The sequence below is a fragment of the Mus musculus genome, chromosome 7 (genome assembly GCF_000001635.26).
Source record: "Mus musculus strain C57BL/6J chromosome 7, GRCm38.p6 C57BL/6J".
In the NCBI taxonomy this organism is placed as follows: domain Eukaryota; kingdom Metazoa; phylum Chordata; class Mammalia; order Rodentia; family Muridae; genus Mus; species Mus musculus.
The window spans coordinates 108,864,961-108,888,848 of record NC_000073.6 but is presented as its reverse complement, the minus strand read 5'-3'; the positions used below and the strand labels follow the sequence as shown (position 1 = coordinate 108,888,848).

The 23,888-nt window shown below is 41.4% G+C and overlaps 2 protein-coding genes and 1 pseudogene across 2 annotated transcripts; 2 read left to right on the top strand and 1 right to left on the bottom strand.

Moving 5' to 3' along the window:
* Nucleotides 1-7,244: 7,244 nt before the first annotated feature.
* Nucleotides 7,245-8,246, top strand: Olfr518 (olfactory receptor 518). Its single transcript, NM_146306.1, has one exon. It carries the CDS (start codon nt 7,245-7,247, stop codon nt 8,244-8,246), a length of 1,002 nt encoding a protein of 333 aa, NP_666418.1.
* Nucleotides 8,247-19,696: 11,450 nt separating this feature from the next.
* Nucleotides 19,697-20,641, top strand: Olfr517 (olfactory receptor 517). The gene has a single exon (NM_001011846.1). The coding sequence runs from the start codon at nt 19,697-19,699 to the stop codon at nt 20,639-20,641; it is 945 nt and encodes a 314-aa protein (NP_001011846.1).
* Nucleotides 22,356-23,429, bottom strand: Gm17992 (predicted gene, 17992; annotated as a pseudogene).

Below are 23,888 nucleotides of genomic sequence, written 5' to 3'. Positions count from 1 at the left end.
TGGTGTGGTCATGGTTTGGTGTGCATGAGATGTAGGAGTTGAAGGCTCTGCTGGCATCCCCACAGGGACTTCCCTGACCTGACAGTTAGATAGACTTTAGGGGGAAGAAATGAAGAAATAGGAAGCACAGCCCATCACTTCCATACTGGTTTGGACTGGAAACAGTGAGTTGTGAAGAAGTAAATGGATTATGTGGGAAGACTACAGAAGTAGTGATTTTTTTTTTTTTTAAAAAAAGGTTTTTAAAAAAATGTAAGCCTGCACAGGATCTGTGTGGAATCTTTCTAGCATCAGTCTGTCATCCTCGAGATTAAGGATTTTGTGTCTTTCCTATGAGAATGCCATCTCCTGCTTTGAGGGTCATCATGAAGTTCAGAGTGACCATGTACCAGCTGGTTTTCAAGTGCCTTTAATCTTAGTAATCAGAATGAGAGACCAGCTTATTCTAACCTCTCTGACAATTTCTTAGACTAATACAAAAACATCTGTATTTGTGTCCCCCACCCCCTCAGGTGTGGGTGTCTGTGGTAGGGTCTGGTAATGTGCTTCTCCACGGGCCCTCTGGGTCTCTGATGCTGATGGCAGGGATACCACTCTGAGAACCCAGTTCAGAGAACAAGGCTCTTGTCTTGGTCTCAGTTGGGCTTGGTGTGTCCCTTCCAACTGCCCCACCACCCCACTTTCCTTGTCCTTACCATATCTCCTATAATGTTTAAGTGATGCCTTGGGATTTTAAAAAATGAAGTTGAGATTCCTATTTCTGATTACTTGGATAGTGTCTAGTGGTACAGTGACATTTTCTCCTTGCCTTTTTGTTTCTTAGTGTTTTCAGATCAGGTGTAGCCCAGGCTGGCATTTTTCATATGAGGTTTCACTGTGTAGACCAGGCTGGCCTTGAGCTTAGTGTCCTACTATCTCAGTCTTGGAAGGGCTGAGATTACAGATTTGTTCTTTTATGTCAGTATTCCTTTCCTATTAGATAATTCTGAATTTCACTTTTCAGCTTTTATAAACCTTTCATGTATTTATTCCAAAAAAAAAAAGCCAAGATGCATGAAATAAATACAGACTTTCTTTCAAAGTTCTGCCTGCTTTCATCTCCAGTGGCATTCCATTGCTAAAAAGCAGTCATTTTGTGTTCATTTGTGAATGTCCCCTCTGGAATTTCCTGTGGTCTGAAAACACAGGTGTGTAACGTGAAGTATTCTCATGAAATTGGGTTGGGCATTTATACCTTGGGTTTAGCTTGTTTTCCTCACTCCTAAGCTTTTTGTTTTCCATGTTGACTTTTGACTTTGTACAGCTTTACTGACATAGTGTTTCTTGCATAATTTCTGTGATTTTGAAACTTACTGGGATTTCCTTTCTGAAAAAGGAATCGATTTTTATAAATATTGCAGAAACATTTTAGAATAAAAGTGTATAGTTAGGATAAATTTTGTTTGCTTGTTCCCAACAGTAGAGGGTACTAGGGAAGAGATGTTCCCATGGAAAAAATGTGGTGTAGGAATAATGAAAGTCCTGAGAATTATGGAGTCATGCTGCATGCCTGGGGATGCCATCCTACCACAGTGAGTGATTTAGGAAGAGATCCCAGATTGAAGTCTGAGAATGAAGATCTCTTCCCTCATGACACATGGTCCACTTCACATGGAGCATAGATCCGGGAATATATATATCTGTCATTCCCAGTCTATGGTTTCAGGAAGGAAGAACCTTTTGGAGGAGGAACATTCTGCTAGAAATCTGTAGAGGAGAGCAGCCTTGGCTAGGACATCAGTAGAGTTCTGTAAAGACTGCACCAGCAGGTCTGTGGAACCCAAGCTTTTCTGGGTAGAGTGAATGATCTCTTATTGTTCTGGGCAGAATAAACCGAAACCCAAGTTCCTGATTCACATATATGGTCTATGGGATTATTAACACTGTTCTTTTTACAGAGAAATTTAGTCAGAGAAGTTCTGTTCAGTCAGGCAAGCTTTCTAAGTCTTTGCACTCTCAGGATAAGAATTTGTAAGGTAATTCCCTCCCCCTTTTGGGAGGGAGGACAGGGTGAAGGAGCCTTCCACTCCTGCTTTGCCTGGGTGCATGAACCAGCAGGTGCCTCTTTGATGAATGGATGTGTGGTGGAAGAGCAGAACAGCGTATGCACTGAGGAGAGAGGTGGAATTGGAGGTGAGGCATGATGGAGGTGACAGGGGTGAGAGAGGGATGAGGTGGATAGTGGAATAGTCCTTGCCTAGTGCTGTCATTGGAGTAGTGTGCAGCAGGCTGGAGCTTATGAATATTCACACTCAGCTCCTGAACATGCTGCTTGCCCAGGATCACCTTGGTTCTTCACAGAGGCCAAAGATAAGGAATGGTACACTTTCTGGATTGGACCTCCTTGGAGGACCACTGTGGTTTGTGATACCACTGAGGGCCATGTGTGGGTCAGTGATCTTGATGTAGCTGGGGGCCTGGTGGTTGTCTATAGACCATGTTACCATCTAATACCATGCAGATGTCTGTGGTCTATGCCACAGCCATGTTGATGTTCCTGGGTCATGTCTTGTACAGATGGATGTCTGTAGTCTGTGCTGCAACCTGAAAACATTTTGGTGTCTGTGGGCCATGCTGCCTCTGGGGATGCCATCCTACCAGTGAGTGATTTAGGAAGAGATCCCAGATTGAAGTCTGAGAATAAAAACCTCTTCCTTCAGGACATATGGTCCACTTCACATGGAGCATAGATCCAGGCCATATTGGTGTGAATGCCCTATGCTGCCACCTGAAGCTGTGGTGATATATGTGGTCTGGGCTGCCTCTGAGGGCCTTGTCTGTGGTCTTACTAAAGCCAGGGACCATGTTTGTGGTCTGTACTGCCCTCAGAAACTGTAAGGAAGACCCAATCTGAGCTCCAGCTGGCAGTAAAGAGTAAGAAAGCTACTTTGGCAGTGATATTGACAACTGCAGATACACAGTTGAGAAAGGGGGACATGGAAGACTTCTGTGACAACCCATACCCTAACTCCATCCCCACTGCCCCCCAAAAGTAATAGCCTAAAAGGGAAACCATCAAAGAGAACTCTTAAACATTGTAATATGGATGCTGAAGTGTGGCTTTCCACAACTGATGGCTTCTGGTGGGAATGCAGGTGGAGAAGGACTCAGTTTTCTTTAGAGAGAAGTCACTGGGAGTCTGACCATGCTCCAGGAAGCATATAGACAACACAAATTGGACTTTAAAAAACTTATTAGTTGGGGAAGGTCACAGGGTGAGGGGAGGGTAGACATGAAAGGACTGGGAAATGTGTGTGACTGAGTTGTATGATGTTAAATTCCCAAAGAATCAATAAAAATACTATTTTGAAAAACAAAGAATTTCTGAGATCAAGTGTAATGAAGTTCTTTTTCCTTTCTTTTCTTTTTAAAATTTAATGATTCTATTCTCCTAGAAAAAAGAAAGTTCTGGGCATGGGAGCCTGAATGCTTTTTATCCAGAGTCTTGAATTTAACTATTTTGTTGTACACACCGTTCGCTCATCGGATCAGATCCCCTCCCTCTAGAGCACACTTTCATCACAACCCTCACTGTTTTCCTGTTTACCATATCATCCATTCTCTGCTTTCGTCTCTTTCTGAGAGTGCTAATGTGCATTCAAATCTCTCGTGTAAGGGGAACTTATTCTCCTTGGACAATCAAAGGAGTGATGCCCCACATCTGTTCTCTAGAGTATTCTCCTCTGAGGGGCCAAGTCATAGGCCCCTTGAGTCATCATATCAAATATGAGGTTGATTCCAAGTTGTTCAGGGAGCGACTCTCTAAGGCCCGGAGCTGATATAACATCTAATGTTATAAAATCAGCACTGGATCACTAAACTATGAGTGAGTGGGCTTTGATTAGTATCAAAACAGATGATAATATATGGAAGTCCTACAGATAGTCATGAGGTAAGGAAGTGCAACCTCTGCTTGCATTGTGTGCCTGTTAGAAAGTTCCCTTCACAGTTCTTATCACTGATTGCTGGAGATGCTGTGGAAGGGACACCCCAGTGCTCAGGGATCACAACGTAGAGCTCAGTTGTTTAAGTCGTCAGCAGAATTTTGTTTTCATGTGTGCTCATGTCTTTTTCTTTTTTTGAGAGGCAAGAAATCAATTCAGGAATAAGTACTTTGCATGCAACTAACCATCAAATCCTAGAAAATTCTGACTAAGTCACTTGGTCCAGTACTTTTCTCAATGGACTGGCTGAAGTATAAAGAAAGAACTACCTGCCCATTACCTGTTGGAGAGTCAGTTAATAATTTAATAATTGAGCGGCCATTCATAGTTATTTTTTGACCACTCACATTTTGTGGGTTGCCCTGATGCTGTTTGTATTCTGATGTTGATTCTGCTTCCTTAAGAGGGGTTGCCCCTGAGGAAGTATCATTCACTTATTCAGGTGATCTCATGTGAACCTTCTCCCCATTCTAACTGGTCAGTAAAGGTTACAGCCTGTGATTGGGCATTGGAGGGGAAAGGTGGGACAAGAGGTTTGGGAGAGTAAGGGAGGAGGAGTTGAAGAAAGGGAGACAGAAGAAGAGGTGAAGGAAGCCATGATGGAGGAGAACCACATGGGTAGGAAAAACTACAGGTAGGAAAGGGTCTTATAGCTGGGGAACAAGTTAGCATAGCACTAGATCTGCCCAATCTAGGCACATAGCTTATCATTATAACTGGATTGTGTGTTTTTCATATGGGCTTATTGGGGTTGGAAATTCCCACAACATTCATGATACATTTTTTCCCTTTGTGGAAAATTTGGCCTTTTAGTATGTATGTTTGTCTTTCATTTGTCCCAGTAATGTCACATCTAAGAGGTACAGAGTCACATTTCTGTAGTTGTATGCAATGTATGAGAATTAGATTAGGACATCTGGCATTTATGTTGCTTCAGATATTTATATCTTTTTAGAAAAAACTTTTAATCTTAATTATATGTATGCATGCGTGTGTGTGTGTGTGTGTGTGTGTGTGTGTGTGTGTGTGTGTATGTGGCCATGAGTGCAGGTGCCCATGGAGGACAGAAGGCAAGTTGATCCCCTGGAGCTGGAGTGATAGGTGGCTGTGACCCTTTTGATGTGGAGGCTTGGAACCAAACCCAAGTCCTCTGGAAGAGGAACAAGTACTTTTATCTACTGAGCCATCTCTCCAGCCCTCAGACACTTATCTTTGTTTGCTCCGGGGACATTTTGAATCTTTATTAGTTGTTCTGAAGTGTACAGTGAATTATTGACAGTTATAGGCTTCCTACTTATTAAAGATAATTTTATTTCATGAACTGTTTTCACTGAGTCCCATAAAGGTTTCCTATTTTTTTTATATTTTATTTCATGTTTTACCTTTTGAGATTATAATATGCTCACATAATGTCTCTCTTCCCCTCCCCACTCCACCTTCTTCCCCTTTCTAAAATCCATGGCCTCTTTTTTTGTTAACTGCTGTTACACACATGCACACATGTGTGTATTCCTAATACATTAAATACAACGTGATCAGTCTGTGTAACGTCACAACCTAGTCAGTTTCATATATTTAGACCTGGGTATACATTGCTATATTTATGCTGTTGTAAAGAAATTTGAGTCTTGGTCAGCAGAGTCTATCTTTTCAATTTGAAGGGACTTATTTTCAAAGCCAAGTACATGCAAGCAATGTGGTTGCTTTAGGTTTAGATATGCAAGCATGCTCCAAATCAATAATAAATGAACTTACTCTGCTAATGCTCTCCAGATATGCAGTGAAGTTGTACTGAAGGTGTCTGTCTGTGGTCCTGACCTCCTCATCTCTCCTGATGAACTTGCTCTGGGTTTCAGAACATCCCACACAGGCCAGTGAGCTCCATTCTAGTCCTATGGTGTGAGCAGGAGCTATGAATAGGGGAAGTCAGTCTTCTTGCATCTTTGTCTTCCTGAATCAGGGGTTCTTCCACTGCAGCATCCTGAGGTCAGAGCTGTTACTCTCGCTTTGGCCCATCCCCCATACCATACCTCAAAACTTCCCAATTGTTTTCCCACTGTAATATATTCTGGCTTCACTTTTATACATATTACGAATTTAGGATGAAGTCTAGATATTTCTAAGTTTTTTATTCTCAAAATATTGTATTAATATCTCTTATGAGCCAAGAATTGTTGTAGGCATTGTATGTAAACATAACATGAGTTCTCTGTTTATTCTGCTCTAGAAGTCAGGTTTTTATGTATGAAAATAAATGTCAGTTGGTAATACCAGGGTCAAATAGAGGTGAGAGTATAAGGTAGACTTATGGATGGGCTCTAGGAGGGACTTTTGTTGTTGCATATTGGTAAGGGGCATGCCAATTTCATGCAGCATGCTTAGCTTTTGTTGACTTTAAGGTTCTAATGTGTATGTGGCCATACAGAACCTTGGAAACTATAGTTAATCAGAACTTGCGGAATAACTAGTTTTTTTATGGACTTCTGCATGTATAGGAGTCTCGAGAGAAGGAAGAACGTAACAAAGAGGGTTGAGTAGAAACTCTCAAATCACAAGTCCATAATGACCTTCAAATGGGCTTAGAAAAAACTATGAGGGTCACAAGGAAGATACTTGGACATCTATCCGTAAAAACAATACATCTAATACATTCTAATAGAACCTAGTAGCTCCAAGTTTGGACAGAGATATGAAACCAATTCAAATATATGAATGAGTGTCACCTAATGAAGGTACATTTGAAAAACACCCACTTTGTTCCTATAAAATATTGAAGAGTTTAACTGTCTAAGCTACTTCTTTCATTTTTATTTTGAATATAATAAATATTTTCAATAAATACATAATTTAATAATATGCATATCTGGTTATAAATGTTTTGTGGAAAGCTTTTAAAATCTATTTGCTTTTTTACATTTTAGTTTTAAGGGTTTATGAATTTTGTATTTAATTTAAGTAAATTTATGTAAAATAAATAATACCTATTGTGGAAACACCTAGAAACATGTAATTTATCTTTTCTTTAAATTATATTTAATTTTCACACTATATAACTTGGAATTGAAAATTGACAGTATTTCATATATTTCAGAATATATTTTTAATATAGAATTCTTCAGTTTTTCTTTTATTTTTGAAAGATTAATTAGTACAAGTGTGTAGTTACTCTCCAAATTGACAATGGGTGTTTTTGTGGAGATGCTCTCCTTTTGTTATAGTCTGCCTTAACTCCTGGGGTGAATGCAGGCTGGACCTGAGGTCATGACTCCACTCTTATATTTTGCGCCTCTAAGAGCAGCTCGGGGCTCCACTGCAGCAACAAGAGGGCAGAATGACAGCTCTGTGGCCGAATTCATCCTCCTGGGCTTTTCTGCCTTCCCTGAACTCCAAGGGCAGATGTTTGGGGCTTTCCTGGTAATTTATCTGGTGACCCTGATGGGAAATGCCACCATTGTTGCTGTCATCCTCCTGGACCAGAGCTTGCACATCCCCATGTATCTGTTTCTGCAAAATTTATCTGTGGTAGAAATGAGTTTCAGTGCAGCCATTACACCTGAAATGCTGGTAGTCCTTACCAGCGAGAAAGCAACCATTTCCTTTGGGGGCTGTTTTGCACAAATGTATTTCATTCTTCTCTTTGGTGGAACTGAGTGTTTTCTCCTGGGGGCAATGGCTTATGACCGATTTGCTGCAATCTGCCATCCTCTGTCTTACCCTATGATTATGAACAAAAGGGTCTTTGTGAAATTAGTTATATTCTCATGGGTATCTGGGATCATGGTGGCTACTGTGCAGACCACATGGGTGTTTAGCTTCCCCTACTGTGACCACAAGGAGATTAACCATCTCTTCTGTGAGACTCCTCCTGTGCTGGAGCTTGCCTGTGCAGACACCTTCCTGTTTGAAGTCTACGCCTTCACAGGCACCATTTTGATTGTCATGGTCCCCTTTCTGTTGATACTCTTGTCTTATACTCGAATTCTCTTCTCCATCCTGAGGATGCCATCCACTACAGGGAGGCAGAAGGCCTTTTCTACGTGTGCCTCTCATCTCACCTCTGTCACCCTCTTCTATGGCACAGCCAGTATAACGTATCTACAGCCCAAATCCAGGTACTCACCAGACACCAAGAAACTGATGTCACTGGCATACACACTTCTCACACCTCTGCTGAATCCACTTATCTACAGCCTGAGAAACAAGGAGATGAAAAGGGCTGTGTTGAAATTATGGCAAAGAAAAGTGGCTTTACACAGAGGTTGATTTGTTGAGGAGCTTGGTGTTTTTTTTTTTACCATGCTTTAGATGTTTATGAATTTTGAAGGTGGTGAAAACAGAGTATTTTTTTTTGTTAGTTATCTTGATATCTTCATACTTGGAAGCATATTACATTATTCCCCTCTTTTAATATTGTAGTCAATTGTTGTTGTTGTTTTGTTTTTTGTTTTGGTTTTTCGAGACAGGGTTTCTCTGTATAGCCCTGGCTGTCCTGGAACTCACTTTGTATACCAGAAATCTGCCTGCCTCTGCCTCCCAAGTGCTGGGATAAAGGCGTGTGCCACCATTGCCCAGATTTGTAGTCAATTGTTTTTAAGCTGTATATACTTCTGAAACACATGGATCACAGTTTATTGATCCACTTTCTGTTATTGACATACAGATCATTGTTACATTGTTGCCATTAAGGTGCTTCTTCAATAAACATCTAATTCTGTATGCTAATATGCTTGGTGACTTTATCTTTGTGTGTTGGATTCCTCTAAAAGTGCCTTATGGAATGAGTCATCTTGTTCTTATATATTTAAAATTTTAAAGTTGAATTTATTTATGATTTGTGTGTATGCAGACTTTTTGGCATGCCATGGTACATATGAAGGCCCCAGGCCCTTTGCTAGGAAGCTGGGTTTACATACAATCATAAATGGGACATTGTATTTGGATCTCCTAGCTGTTTGAAAGCGAATGGTGTTGGGTTTGTGTGGCTTATGCTCCACAGCATCCTTTCTGGTTTCCCACAGCTGATGAGCATTCTGTACATCACCAATATCAATGTCTGCCATAGTAGGCCAAATGGCCTGATGACCATTCAAGACTGCAACCTCCTCTGCATTCCAGATAATCATCGGATTCTGGTAAAATACAAACAAACAAACAGACCAAAAAAAAAAAAACCCAAAAAAACAACTACTAGTCCTATCAGAACCTCTCCTGGTCCCAGCTCTTTTACACTCCTGCAGGTAAGGAAGAGGAGATTGTGGGCCATGTCACTGCTGAAATGGAAGAGGACTCTAATGATATTCCCCCATGGTCAGATTAATTGTGAATTGTGGGTACCAGGGCATTGGCTTGACCCAGAAGCAGATAGACCAGGTGTAATGGGCCATGATTGAGAATTTCACTGCCAAGTGTTTGTCCCTGCATGGCATAAAGATTAAGCAGACATCTTTGAACCTTTATTCTGACACACTCAACTTCCAGGTTGGTGAGATAGAACACAATTAGCTATGCAGATGTGAAGGTGCATGTGCTATGAAGTGGTGTGTGTATCAAAAGTTGAATGAGCTTGGGTAGCAGCTGATGCCAAGGAAGGGTAGAATGTGGTTCTGGTCTTTAAGGAGAAGCCAGAGATTCAGGCAGCTCAGCTTTTGGTTCTGAAGAGGCTTGTCTACAGGAGAATCTGGCTGGACAGGACAGTTGCAGGGGCATCAAGGACTGCAATGCCCAGGACAGTTCACAGGCTCTGGAGAGTCTGTTTGGGCATCAGAGGTTTCTGTCACATTTACATTCTGGCTCCCGGTTGTCTGCTCTACAGTATTTGCCCTGAGATTATCTCCTAGTGATGTGAATGGCTTCACCTCTCAACACCACCTTTCCCATGACCTACTTTGATCATAAAAGCACACTTGGACACAGAATCTATTATGTGGCAGCCAAGGAAGGTGGAGACCTGCTGTGATTAACTCTCGTTGGCTGACTTATTCCATGCTAGTTCTGTTTGCTGTATTCTGGGCTGGGTTTTGATGATCCTATGGACATCTCCTAGAATGTCATATGGGAAGCAGGGACAACTATGAAAGCATTTGACATTCTTTATGTTTTTCTCCATCCCAGGAGTAATCCATCAAGTTAGATCTTATGCCCCCTTCCATGTTTCCAGTGTGTTAGTCTATTTCTTCCTGCATTCTCTCAAAACTGGTCATGTTTTATTTTGTGTGTGTTATTTCCTTTCCCAATGGGAGAAGGTGACAACCATTGGACATCTAATACAGAACACAAGTTGTAGACTGTAAGAAAGGGACTAAATTGTAGTATCTAACTTGAAAAAATAAATAAGAAATAAACTAAAACAAATTAAATAAATGAATGAAATAAAACTAGCTGGTCATCATGGAAGTTAATAATCCTATCACTTTGAAATAGGTGAACCATAAATTCTAGGCCAGTCTGGGCTACATAAAAACCAACTCCCCCTTTCAAAACCAAATGCTCAAACACAAATAGAACAAAACACACAAAATATAAAAACAAGTCAAGAGAAAACATAAAGAAAATCCTAATTTTAATGCTGCCTCTGATGTCTTTTCATTCTTTGAAATGTACTTGTCCTTACTGAGAATAGGATTGTTCTATATAAAAGGGTGCAGCGGTGACCACTGTATGGTGGTGGGAATGTCCTTTATTAGAGACACTTAAGGATCAGCTATCATGAGACTATTAGTCGGTGAGCACAGTGCTCTGCAGCTTCCTTGAGCTCAGGATTTGGGGATAGTATGATGAGAAACATAATGACATTGCTCTAGAAATAATGAGAAACGTAATTGCTCTAGAAACACAACAACAACAAAAAACCAAAATGATAAAAAAAAAAAAAAAGAAAAATGAGGAAGAGAAAGAAAAAGAAAAAGAAAGAGAATGAGAAAGAGAAAAAGAAAGAGAAAGAGAAAAAGAAAAAGAAAAAGAGAAAAAGAAAAAGAAAGAGAAAGAGAAAGAGAAAAAGAAAAAGGAAAAGAAAAAGAAAGAGAAAAAGAAAAAGAAAGAGAAAGAGAAAAAGAAAAAGGAAAAGAAAGAGAAAGAGAAAGAGAAAGAGAAAAGGCCCTAGTGCAGTTATCACAGTGCTCTTAATGAAAAGACTGTAACTGTTAGGAACTCGTCTGTGCTGGACACTGTTTCGGGATCTCCACTGTTCTTTCTCTCCCTCCCTCATACTGTATGAGACACTAGTCAGATCCCATTATGAGTCAATCCTTTGATTATTTTCCCTCTTTGCTACATATGTGTTGGATCTGTTTTCTAGCTTCATAAGTCTATACTTTTAATTAAAACCTTATTATAAAGATGCAAATAAAGTATAACTTGGATATATTCACAAGACCCAACGTCTATATAGCTCCTTGAAGTCCTCCATGGTGAGACAACCGTTCTGTAGCTGCTGAGCTGTAGGGGGCATTCTACACTTTTACTATCAAGTGTATCTTTATGTATGACACACCACCAAAACCTGAAAAATCCATGACAGACTTAGAACTAGACAAACAATAGATTTCCATCCTTTAAGGTTTGTATTTTCTCATCTGTCCTTTTTCTTATGGCTCCCCTGTAGCCCTGGCTGGCCTCAAATATGATCAGCAGCTGCTCTCGACTTTTACTCCCCCATCTCCAGCACTTTTGGTCAAGTTTATTTTCCATTTTAAATTATTTTAAGTTCTTTTGATTTTTGTTTTACTGTGTCTGATTGTTCTGTTCTCTCTCTAGCTCCACCTTCCCACAGCTATTCTGTTAACCTGTCCTTTGACACTGTGTTTTGATTTTTAAAAATTAATCTCCTTTAAACCCCAATAGTTATTGTTTTTCTCTACTATTTTTTAATTGGATATTTTATTTTATTTACATTTCAAATGTTATCTCCTTTCCCAATTTCCCCTATGGAAGCTCCCTATCCCATTCCCCCCTCCTTCTATGAGGGTGCTTCCTCACCCACTCACCCACTCCCACCTTCCTACCCTGTCATACCCCTCCACTAGGGCAGTGAGTCTTCCCAGGACCAAGAGCCTCTCCTCCCATTGATGTTCAACAAGGCCATGCCCAAGCCATAGGTTTCTCCATGTGTATTCTTTGGTTGGTGGTTTAATTCCTGGGAGCTCTGGGGGGGGGGGGGGGCTCTGGTTGGTTGATATTATTCTTCCTGTGAGGTTGAAAACCCCTTCAGCTCCTTCAGTCCTTTCTCTAACTCCTCCATTGGGGACCCCTGTGCTCAGTCCAATGGTTGGCTGCCAGCATCCACCTCTGTATTTTTCAGGCTCTGGCAGAGCTTCTCAGGAGACAGCTATATCAGGCTCCTGTCAGCAAGCACATTTTGGCATCTGCAATATTGTCTGGGTTTGGTGTCTGTATATGGGATAGATCCCCAGGTGGGGCAGTCTCTGGATGTCCATTCTTATTGTTCTGTAATATTGTCTATGAGTATTTATCTATTTTGTGATTTTTCTTTGGTAAAATCATTGCTCCATGGGTTTTAAAAAATTCTGAGATGTTGAGCCAGTAAGATGGCTCAGTGTGTACAATGTACTGGCCACCAAGCCTGATAACCTGAGTTTGATCACCAGAACTCACATGATGGGAGCAAAGAATTTATAGCCAGTGGTCTCTTACCTTTCATATGCACAGAGTGATACTATGTGTACACATACATGCACACATTTATGCATACACACACACAGTCACATACAGACACACATGCATGTACAGGCACATACACACACACATACATACATACACACACGAAAACGTATTCTTAGCTCTATATTTGGTGGTAGTTTATATCTGCTCTCAGTTGCTTTCTTGAATAATCTCTATACATCCTTTGCTTTCCTCATTCTTTTTATCATCTAGTGTTCAAATTACTGCTACGTGCAATTTTTATGGGGCAGCTCCCTCGCTGGAGAAGGATGTTTTCTTCCTTGACCGTTTGTTTATCTCTGCTTGTTTGGAGAAGGGGGCCCACATTTCCCTGTGAGCAGTAATGACTCAGGACGTGCAAAATGTTCCCCACAAACTCACCAGTGGAGTGAGGAGCCGATTTCATGATTCCAATCTGTACTTCATTAAGAGCTTGGGTGATGTGTATACACTTTGAAGCTTGGAACTTGCTGCTGCATGATACATATTTCATCTTCTGACTGAAGAGGAGTTTTCTCTCCCCCTCTTCTCTCCTGCCATCAGAACACAAGGAGCTCACAGAACACAAGGTCTCACTCTCCCAGGCTTCCCTGAAACTACAATAGAGTAGAGTTGAGTGATCTGTGGTCATCCACACCTACTTTCTCTCTTCTGTCAAAACAGGTCCAGGGAAACTTTATAATCATCTTCCCACACAGCCCTCCTTGCTGGAACAAGAGGCCATGGCTTCTTCCCTCCAGAGCATGGTGTGGCCATGGTTTGTGTGCATGAGATGTAGGAGTTGAAGGCTCTGCTGGCATCCCCACAGGGACTTCCCAGACATGAGAGTTAGATAGACTTTAGGGGGGGGGGGGGGAAGAAATGAAGAAATAGGAAGCACAGTCAGACACTCCCACATTGATCTGGACTATGTGGGAAGCTTACAGAAGGAGTGAGTGTTTTTAAAAACAGGATCTTTATGAAATCTTCATAGCGTCAATGTTGAGAACAAGGATGCTTCGTATTTCAGACTCCATCTCCTACTTTGAGAGTCAACAGCAAGGTCAGAGTGACCATGTACCTGCTGTCTTTCAAGAGCCTTTAATTTCAACATTCAGCAGGACAGACCAGTTTATTCTAACTCTTTTGAGAGTTTCCTAGACTAATAAAAACACATCTGTATTTGTGTTCCCCCTGCAGGTTTGGGTGTCTGTGGTGGGGTCTGGTAATGTGCTTCTCTCCAGGCCCTCTATGTCTCTGATGATGATGGCAGGGGATACCACTCTAAGAACCCAGCTCAGAGACCAAGTCTCTTTTCTTTGTCTCATTGGTTTTGATTCACATTTTTCTGACCTTTCTCTGCCCAGTCTCTTTGACCTCAAAGAATCTTTGTCATATTGTAAATTATACCCTGGTTATTAAAATATGAAAATTAGATTCTAGTATCTCATTCATTTATTTTTGTTCAGTTTCCAGGAGGACAGCAGCTTGCTCTCTCCCTCCATCCCTCATTCCTCCCCCCTCATGTATTTTGTCAGATAGGGTTTTATTGTGTAGCCCAAGCTGACCTGGGACTTTGAATCCTTCTGCCGCTAGAATGCTGGAATTATAGATATGTTCCTAATGTCTTTTCTATTAAAAACATCTGAATTTCATTTTTCTAGCTTACAAACCTTGCCTTTACTTCTCACAAAAGAAATCTCAGCAGGAAATGCAGGAAATACAAACTACTTCTCAAAAGGCTTTCCACTATCCTCTCCACTTATGTTCCTAGGAACTGTCCTTCTAAACTCATTCATCTTCCATCTGACAGTTCCTGTGGTCTGAAAACACAGGTACATGTACATGTTTTTTGTTTGTTTGTTTTTACAAAATTAGGGTAAACATTAACATGCCATGCTTGCCGTTTTTTGTTTTCCCCCTATTACTTAATTTTTTTTTTTTTTGAGTTTTGACTTGATGCAGTTTAAATGAAATGGTGCTTCCATATGATTCCTAAGATTTTGGAACATATTGAACTCATACATTGCATATCACAGAGTAAATATATTTATAGCTTTGTATTTCCATTATAGAATGGTTTCAGAGGGTTAAGAGGCTGTAGTAGAGTTCAAAAGCTTTCAGAAGAGGGTGGATAGAAATGTAAGTAGAGCCTATATTGATAATATTGATAAAATAAAGATCAGAATATAGCTGCAGGTAAGAACTCAAGGAAGCAGAGGAGATCCTGAGTGTCATAGGTTTAATAGAGAAGTTATGAAGTTGAGTTCAGTTTCAAAGGGGAAAGGGAAGGATCAGATGAGGAATGGATGGGTGGGTGGATGGCAGGTCCAGAGAAGCAATAGGGTGACTGTCATACAGCCATTAAATAGACTCCTCAGCTGCACAGGATGAGCTGAACACACACCTGTGAAATAAGTGAAGAATTCTCTGCCAGTGGGTTCTTGAAGCACAAACAGAGTGATCAGATGACAGGTCAGTGGAGGCCACCTCCATCACAGTTCTGTCCATTGTGAGGTCCAGGTGAGGAAACCATTCCCATTTCTTGGTCTTGTAAGTCTGGTATCTATGGGAATTGAGATATATTCAGGTAGCTCTACAGTATCAGTTCTCTTGGGTAAATTTATAGATTGGCACCTTTTCTGCTTCCAGGAATGCCATTTATCAGCCTGTGCTGTGTGGCTGGTCCTGCACAGAAGGTGCCATTTGCACATGAGCTCAGGTGAAGAGTCACATCCCATCTTTAAAATGGAGCTGAATGCTGCTTGTAAAATGGAGTCTTGACCAGAACTTGTAGAAATAAAGTCTCTACAGGCAAGGCTCAGTTTGAGACTCCATTGCTTTATATAACATGGAGCCACTTAGAGCAGATTAGATTGATCTCAACAGATATTTGGGATAGGAATAACGGAAGTCTGTGTTTGACAGTACTTCCTGTCCCTGAGGCATGTAATTGCTGCATGGTTGTATGTGTGTTTCCTTGGTGTGAATTCTGTAAATGAAAACTTTGCCTTTCAAGACAAGTAGTTCATTTCACACTTGACACAGATCAGAATGAACTCATATCTGAGTGTCATCCAGTCTCATTGTTTCAGGAAGGGAAAGCTTTCTTGGAAAAGAAACCTTTTACCAAAAGAGGTAACTGGAGAGATGGTTCAGTAGTTAAGAGCACTGGCTACTCTTTCAGATGGTCCTTAGTTCAATTCCCAGGAACCACATGGTGGCTCACAACCATCCATAATAGGATCCGGTGCCCTCTTCTGGTGTGTCTGAAGAGAGAAACAGTACTTATATACATAAACTAAATAATTTTTTTTTTAAAAAAAGAAGTTCTTTTTTTTACAGAGAAAGTGACAGAATCAGAGAAGTTTAGTTCAATGCCAGTGAAATCAGTCAAGGATTTATGTCTGAGCTCAATTGTAATATTATTTTTCCTATAGCATTTCAGTGATTCCATTATCTTCTAGAATGGGTGAAAGTTCTGGGTGTACAGACATGGACATGCAGACTTCCTACCCAGCATCTCATATCTACCTGCATTGCTTACCACCATTGCATAGACTGCCCATTCTATCAAACCACATCCTCTTCCTCTAGCCCACACTTACTCCCTTTCTTCCGTGTTCTGCTTCTGATTATCATTTCCTAAAGGGAGATGTCATGGTGAAGTCAAGTCTCTCATGCACAAGGTGTTTATTCCCCAGGGACATTTGAAGAGTAACCACTAAGCTTGTTCTCTTGAGCTTTCTCACCCAAGAGGCCAAGTGATAATCTTTTAAGTCATCATGTTAAATATGAGCAGATCTCTTCCAAGGTCTTTAAGGGGGCAGTCTCCAAGGCATATGACTTGATAATGTTTTTGTGAAAATCCTAGAGACAGTCATGAGGTAATAGAATGCAGCATCTAGTTGTGCTGTGTGCCTATACGAGGGTTTCCTTCATGATTCTTGTCACTGGTGACTACAGATGATGAGCAAGTGATACCTCTGTGCTCAGGGGTCACTAGGCACGGCTGAGTCACCTGGATCAAGAGGCTTTTTGTTCTGAGGCCTGCTGATTTCTTTCTTTCTTTCTTTCTTTCTTTCTTTCTTTCTTTCTTTCTTTCTTTCTTTCTTTCTTTCTTTCTTTCTTCCTTCCTTCCTTCCTTCCTTCCTTCCTTCCTTCCTTCTTCCCTCCCTCCCTCCCTCCCTCCCTCCCTCCCTCCCTCCCTCCCTCCCTCCCTCCCTCCCTCCCTCCCTCTCTCCCTCCCTCCCTCCCTCCATCCCTTCCTTTCTTGCTTTCTTTTTTAGAAGAGAACAGACAGTGATTTCAGGAATAAGTACTTTGCATGCACTAACTATCATGTCCTAGAAGGTTCCGACTGGTATACTAGGTCAGTGAGCCAATACAATACTTACCTTTCTTCATATGCAAGGTGAACCTTAAAGGAAAGAGAGCTTGCCTGGTACCACCAGTTACCATTATTGAGGACAATGTTAGAGTGTTTTAATAATTGAGAAAGCATTTATGGTCAGCTTATCTTAACCTTCATGATAGTTCGTTTGCTTTTAGGTTTTAAATGTTTGTTTTTCATGTACTTATGAAGAGCAGAGTAACAAGTCAGTACTTGTATACAATGTACTATGATCACGTCAGGGCAGTTAGCATTTCTGTCGTTTCAGACTATTATCTTTCCTTTGTGTTGGGGACATTCCAAACCTTTACTAGCTATATTGAAATGCACAGTGAATTGTGAATTGTCTGCTGTAGCCATCCTACTAAAGACAGTTTTATTCTATTATACATTGTTAGTTGATTTCATGAAGGTTTTAAAATAAAATATTTTTTACTAAATTAGTAATAACTTACTCTCATACATTTAGATTTGAGTACATATGAAATTTCAACTTTCTCAGAGACTATGTTACCTGTTGTAGAAGGTATGTAAGTGTGTGTGTGTATGTGCGTGCCTGTAAGCATGAGTATGCTTTCATGAATGTGGAGGCCAGAGTTCTATGTGTGTTTCTTAGGAACTTTTTTGGGGGGGAGGGGTTGAGACAGGGTTTCTCTGTGTAGCTCTGGCTGTCTGGAACTTACTCTGTAGACCAGGCTGGCCTTGAACTCAGAAATCCATCTGCCTCTGCCTCCCAAGTGCTGTGATTAAAGGCGTGCGCCACCATTGCCCAGCACAACTTGTTTTTTGAGACAAGGTTTCTCACTGAGGCTTGGGGCCTGCTGATTATAATAGTCTGGCTGGCCAGTGAGTCCCAGGAAGATTCCTGTCTCTACCCACCAAGAATTGGGATGAAAAGTGTACATCACCATGCCCCACCTTTTTGTGTGGGTTCTAGTGATTGAATCTTAGGTTTTCATGATTTCACAGCAAGTACATTACCAACTGAGCTACTGCCTCACTAACAGCCCCAATTTTAGGAGTTTTTGATACCTAAAATATGTATAAGAAATGATACAGGCAATTTGTTAGATCCTATGACCATGGTCCAATTCAAGAATAAATGAACTTGCCTTCTACTCCTTACTAATATTCTACAGATCTGCACTGAAGGTCACAATACATACCTTCAAATGGCAGTGTCTCTCTGTGGTCCTGGATTCCTCATCTCCCTCAGTAAATGTCCTCTACATTTCAGAACATTACACAGAGACCAGAAGGCTCCATTCTAACACTGTGGCATCATCCCAGAATCTTCTGAGTTGAGCAAATCACAATCCCTGGTTAGGATTGCCATCCTTCCTTGTCATGTATGCACTAAGATTCCCTCATTGAATTTTCCAATCCAGATCTTATTACTTCTCAATTCTTTCCATACTCTGTTATGTACTGGTTTCTCCTTTCTTTTAGACACCCCTTTTTACTAAAGATAGAGCCTTGATTTTCCTAGGTTCCTTTATCCTGCAAACATTATCTTAATAATCCTTATGATCCTGCGACTGTTGCAGGCACTGTGCACATAGGCAAGAAACCAACACAATCTTTGTTCTTCATCATTGTGTCATTGTATGTGGTAGGATTTTAATATACAAAAGTACTATGACAGTTGTTAATAAGAGGAAGCGTACAGGTAGAGGCGAGAGTGTCCTGAGGTGTGTGTGGGATATCGTATGCAGCATGCTTCTAGAGACTTATGCCTGCTTTATGTAGTGCCCTTAATTCTTCCTGAATTGTAGAAGCTATCAGAAGAGTTGTGACCATATAGTGCCTGGAAAATGACAGCTCCCTGATCAGAGTTTGCTGAGGAAGTAACTAATGATTTCATGAACTTCCTGAAATAGAGGAGGTTGGAGAGATGCACAAGAGATGAAGAGGAGTAGAGAGAAAGTTTAGAAGAAAGTTTCATAATGACCCTTAGATAGACCTTTTCTTTTGTTATCATAGTCACAAGGAGGGACTCCAGCATGTAGTCCTAAGAAATGAAAATCACACTTAGGTAAATTTCAAGAGAATTGATCACTTCCATCCTAGGCTGAGACCAGGAAGCTTGAAACCCATTCAAACATGTTGGTGTCTCCTAATATAGATAAATTTAATATACAACACCCTCCATACATTTCTATGGAATGTTGATCACTGCCTGTCAAAACTGCCCTAATCATTTAAAATGTAATGACACATTGAACAAATGTACTGTTATAACTGAATGATTAACCTACCTTTACTACACATTATCTTCCATGTTTTAAAATGTTATATGTAATACAGTTAAGCAAAAGATATATCTCTAACAACATTATGGGGAAGAAATAGAATTACAAATTATTTTTATTTACTTTAGGACTATGATTTAATTCAAAGTATATGGTGTCCTATGACATTTTATGCTTTTCAGCCTAAATTCTAAGCCAGAATCATATTGTTATTTCCTCTTTTATGTATAAAAGATTCATTAATCCAATTGTGTAGCTATTCTCCAAACTCAAAATAGATAATTTTTGTGTGGACAGTCTTTTCTTGTAATGCTCTGTCATAATTCTTCAAGTGAATGGAAGCTAGAGCCGGGACTGTGACTTCATTCTTACACACTGTGTTCCTAAGAATGACCCAGGGCTCCACTACAGCAATGAGGGGGCAGAATGACAGCTCTGTGGCTGAGTTCATCCTCTTGGGATTTTCGAACTATCCTGAACTCCAAAGGCAAATGTTTGGGGCTTTCTTAGTTATTTACCTGGTGACTCTGACTGGAAATGCCCTCATTATGTCTGTCATCCTCCTGGACCGGAGCCTGCATATCCCCATGTACCTGTTCTTGCAGAACTTGTCTGTGGTGGAGACTGGCTTCAGCACAACTGTTATGCCTGAGATGCTGGTGGTCCTGACTAGTGAGAAAGCGACCATTTCCTTTGGGGGCTGTTTTGCACAGATGTATTTCATTCTTCTCTTTGGTGGGACTGAGTGTTTTCTCTTGGGGGCAATGGCTTATGATCGATTTGCTGCAATCTGCCATCCTCTATCCTACCCTGTGATTATGAACAAAAGAGTTTTTATGACGTTAGTGACATGCTCATGGCTCTCAGGAACCATGATGACTACTTTGCAGACCATATGGGTGTTCAGTTTCCCCTACTGTGGCTCCAATGAAATTAACCACATCTCATGTGAAACCCCAGCAGTACTGGAGCTTGCATGTACAGACATTTTTTTCTTTGAGATCTATGCCTTCACAGGCACTGTTCTGATCATTTTGACTCCCTTCGTGCTGATTCTTTTGTCTTACATCCGAATCCTCTTCTCCATCCTGAAGATGCCATCCACTACAGGGAGGCAGAAGGCCTTTTCCACGTGTGCCTCTCATCTCACCTCGGTCACCCTCTTCTATGGCACGGCCAGTATGACCTATCTGCAGCCTAAATCCAAGTACTCACCAGACACCAAGAAACTGATGTCATTGGCTTACTCTCTGCTCACTCCTCTGCTGAATCCACTTATCTACAGCCTGAGAAACAAGGAGATGAAAAGGGCTGTGGTAAAATTATGGGAAAGAAAAGTGGCTTTACACACAACCTGACATGTTGAGGAGTTGTGTGATATTCAGATAGCTCATAACTGAACTGTGAATGAATTAACAAGGTGAAAACTAAATTTCTTGGTGAGCATGTTTTAATTAATTTTTTTCTAAAACAATTCTATTATTATTAATATTGTTGTTGCTGTTGTTGTTATTTACTTCATGACTACAGTTTCCTTTCCCTCCTCTCTTCTCAGTCCTTCCTCCCACCTCCCCTTTGCTCTGCCTACCAACTCCTTCTCTGTTCTTATTCAGAAAAGGGCAGTCCTCCCATGGATATAAACCAAAGATGACATATCAAGATGTAGTATGAGCATGTACCTCCCTCGTATTAAGGTTAAACAAGGCAACCCAGCATGAGTAAAAGAGTCCCAAAAGCTGACAAAAAAATTAGAGACAGCCCTCACTCCCACACTGTTAGGAGTCCTACAAGAAGACTAATCTATACTACTGTTACATATGTGCAGAGGGCCTAGGTCAGTCATATGCAGGCTCCCTGGTTGTCAGTTCCACCTCTGTGAATCCCTATGAACCAGTTTAGTTGATTCTGTGGATTTCTTATGGTGTCTTTGACCCCTCTGGCTCCTACAATCCTTCCTCCCCCCTCCTCCACAGGATTTCTCAAGTTCTGCCCAGTATTTGCTGTGCTCTCTGCTTTAGGTTCTGGATGAAGCCTCTCTGATGACAATTGGGCTGGGCACTAGCCTATGAGTATATCAGAATATCATTAGGCATCATTTCGTTGACTTCTTTGTCAGATGTGTTTTGTTCTATCCTAGGTTTCTGGACTGACCAGTCTCTGGGTCCTGGACCACCCAGGAGTGTCAGAGGTGGGCTCCCTCTCATGGCATGTGTCTCAGGCACAATTGTTTATTTTTAAAGTTTTAAAATGCCGTTTAAAATTTTGCTTTTTTTAAAAAAAACATTGCAGACATCTTTTATTAGTTCATTTAATTTCTGACAACTATTTCCACACATTGTGTCATCCTTTGGCCCATAGACCCACAGGCTAAATCATTCTTGAAGAATGTTTATATATAAAAATAAATGTGTGCCACACATCCTCAAGATGACAGAAACCTTTACAAATAAAATTGAAATTGAATCTAAGTGAGAAATGATCAGATTTCCCACTTTGGCAAAGACTGGAATCAGGCATGAGTCTCAGGTCAGCCATGCTGGAGTTGGATCCCTGAGTAGAAGGGAGGGAGAAAGCACATGACAGGAGAACTATATCCTCCAGGAGCATGGCATGAGGCTGGGGAGGCAGGCTGAGGCCAGGGGTGAGAGGCATGGCTGCACTGGGGAGGTGTGTGTGTCTGTAGGTGTACATGGGAGACCATGGGTCGAGACAAAATCAAGTTTCCTATTTTCACAATAGCATCTAAGTCATAATGGACAAAGACTTGGATTTTATCTTCTGGCCAATATGACTTCTGGGGCCAGGTGTTCCTGACAACCTGCCAGATACTTGGAGCATTTCCATTCCCACATAGCCTTTGGTGACACTGGTGTCCTAAGCCTGTAAGGATGGGACTGGAGTGGAATTCTATGAGATGGGCACCCTCTCTTCACTCTGGACCCCAGAGTAAGACTGTCGATTCAGTGCAGCTCTTGAGAAGGTACAGCTTAGAAGACAGGGGCTTTCTCAAGGGTTTTCCTAAGGTTTGAGTGGTCAAAGTCCAGCTGGCCACTGAGGGAAAGAGTGGCTGCTAGCCATGGCATGCTTTAGGTCCTGCGTGATGATGACCATTTAACTGTGGCCTACACTAAACCAGATTGCATTCTGGGCCATATCCATGGGGATACCACAACTCAGCACCACCAGAGATGGCTGGTCTTCATGATCTGAGTGACATGAAGCTCCCACATTGGCCAGTAGTGTCTGGCACTGTGCAAGCAGCACATACCCTTGGAGCTGGATCTGCTGGATGGAAAACTTTCAGGTGTTTGGAAGTCTCTCCTCCATCCCAGCTGTTCAGATGGATTTCCTTACCAAATTCAGCCTCCTGCCTCTCCTCTAGGTAACCCCAGACATTAGGACTTCATAAACTTGACAGTTTTCACTCACCAGATTAGCAGCCTTCCCAAGGCCATCAAACATGGGCATGCTATCAGTCCCTGGCCTGAAATTCTGCTCTTTTTCACCTCCAAACAGCATGGGATACAAGGGGTTAACTTTAATGATCCCTTGTACAAACAGAGCACCAATCCTGAAACCATAGAACTTGTGCCCCATGATGGTCAGAAAGTCCACACCTAAGTCCTCTACATCCACTCCTTTCTTCCCAGTGCCCCAGCAGTATCTGTGAGCATGAGGACTTGGGCAGCCCGGAAGCAGCCAGGATCTGGTTCTGTGCCTTAATGTGTCAACGGATCCCTGAGACAAGCATGATGACACTGGTCTTGTTATGGGCCATTATGATGGTCATAAGGCTTGTGGTGGGGCTAACAGCCTCACCTCTGCCTGCCCATTCCCTTTGACACAAAAGTGTCAAAGTTGACTTCTGTCATTTGTCCTTCTATTAGGTGCTCCAGGGGCAGCTGGATGGAGTCATGTTCCACTATGCAAGTAATAAAATAGGGCCTGGTCCCCTCCTCAGGACTGTGATGGTCAATCATGTGCCCCTTCAGGGTCTGCTGTTAATGGAAACATCTCACCATAAAGTGGTTTACTAAATTTAACTCAGTGCACCAGGAAGTAAATGATGTCCTGAGGCTTTCCCCGTATCTTCTTGACTAGACTCAATTGAGCTGTGTTTATAATGTCCTTGGCCTTCTTACCTGTCCAGAGGTAGAGACCTCTATACCTTCTATGCACCTTTCAACATGCTTATCCATCCTGCTTGCCCCTGTGTTGCATTTTTAACATAAAAATAAATTATTTCTAAAGCAATTCTTTATTCGTGAGAATTTAAGATTCTTTAAATTTAATTTTAAATTCTTTATTTTAAAAAAATCTCACTGAGCATCTGCGGGAGAAATCTTGGTTCCTGGACTCCACAGGTGAGAGGGTGGACTACAGAAGCTAACAGCTTCTGGGACAGGCAGGAGCCACAGAGCTTCTGAGGTAGCCCCTTTTTCAGGCTCCAGACATCCGGGCACCTTCCCTGCCAGAGGAGAGGTGTACGCCCGGCCCAGGAGGGCTTTGCCTGAGCATCTGCAGGAGACATCTTGGTTCCCAGACTCCACCAAGACTAGTCTGCACAGGTGAGAGTGTGGACTACAGAAGCTAACAGCTTCTGGG

Bases quoted from the DNA above. Each gene is read 5' to 3' on its own strand.
- Olfr518 (NM_146306.1), top strand. From the start codon at position 7,245: ATGACTCCACTCTTATATTTTGCGCCTCTAAGAGCAGCTCGGGGCTCC.
- Olfr517 (NM_001011846.1), top strand. From the start codon at position 19,697: ATGAGGGGGCAGAATGACAGCTCTGTGGCTGAGTTCATCCTCTTGGGA.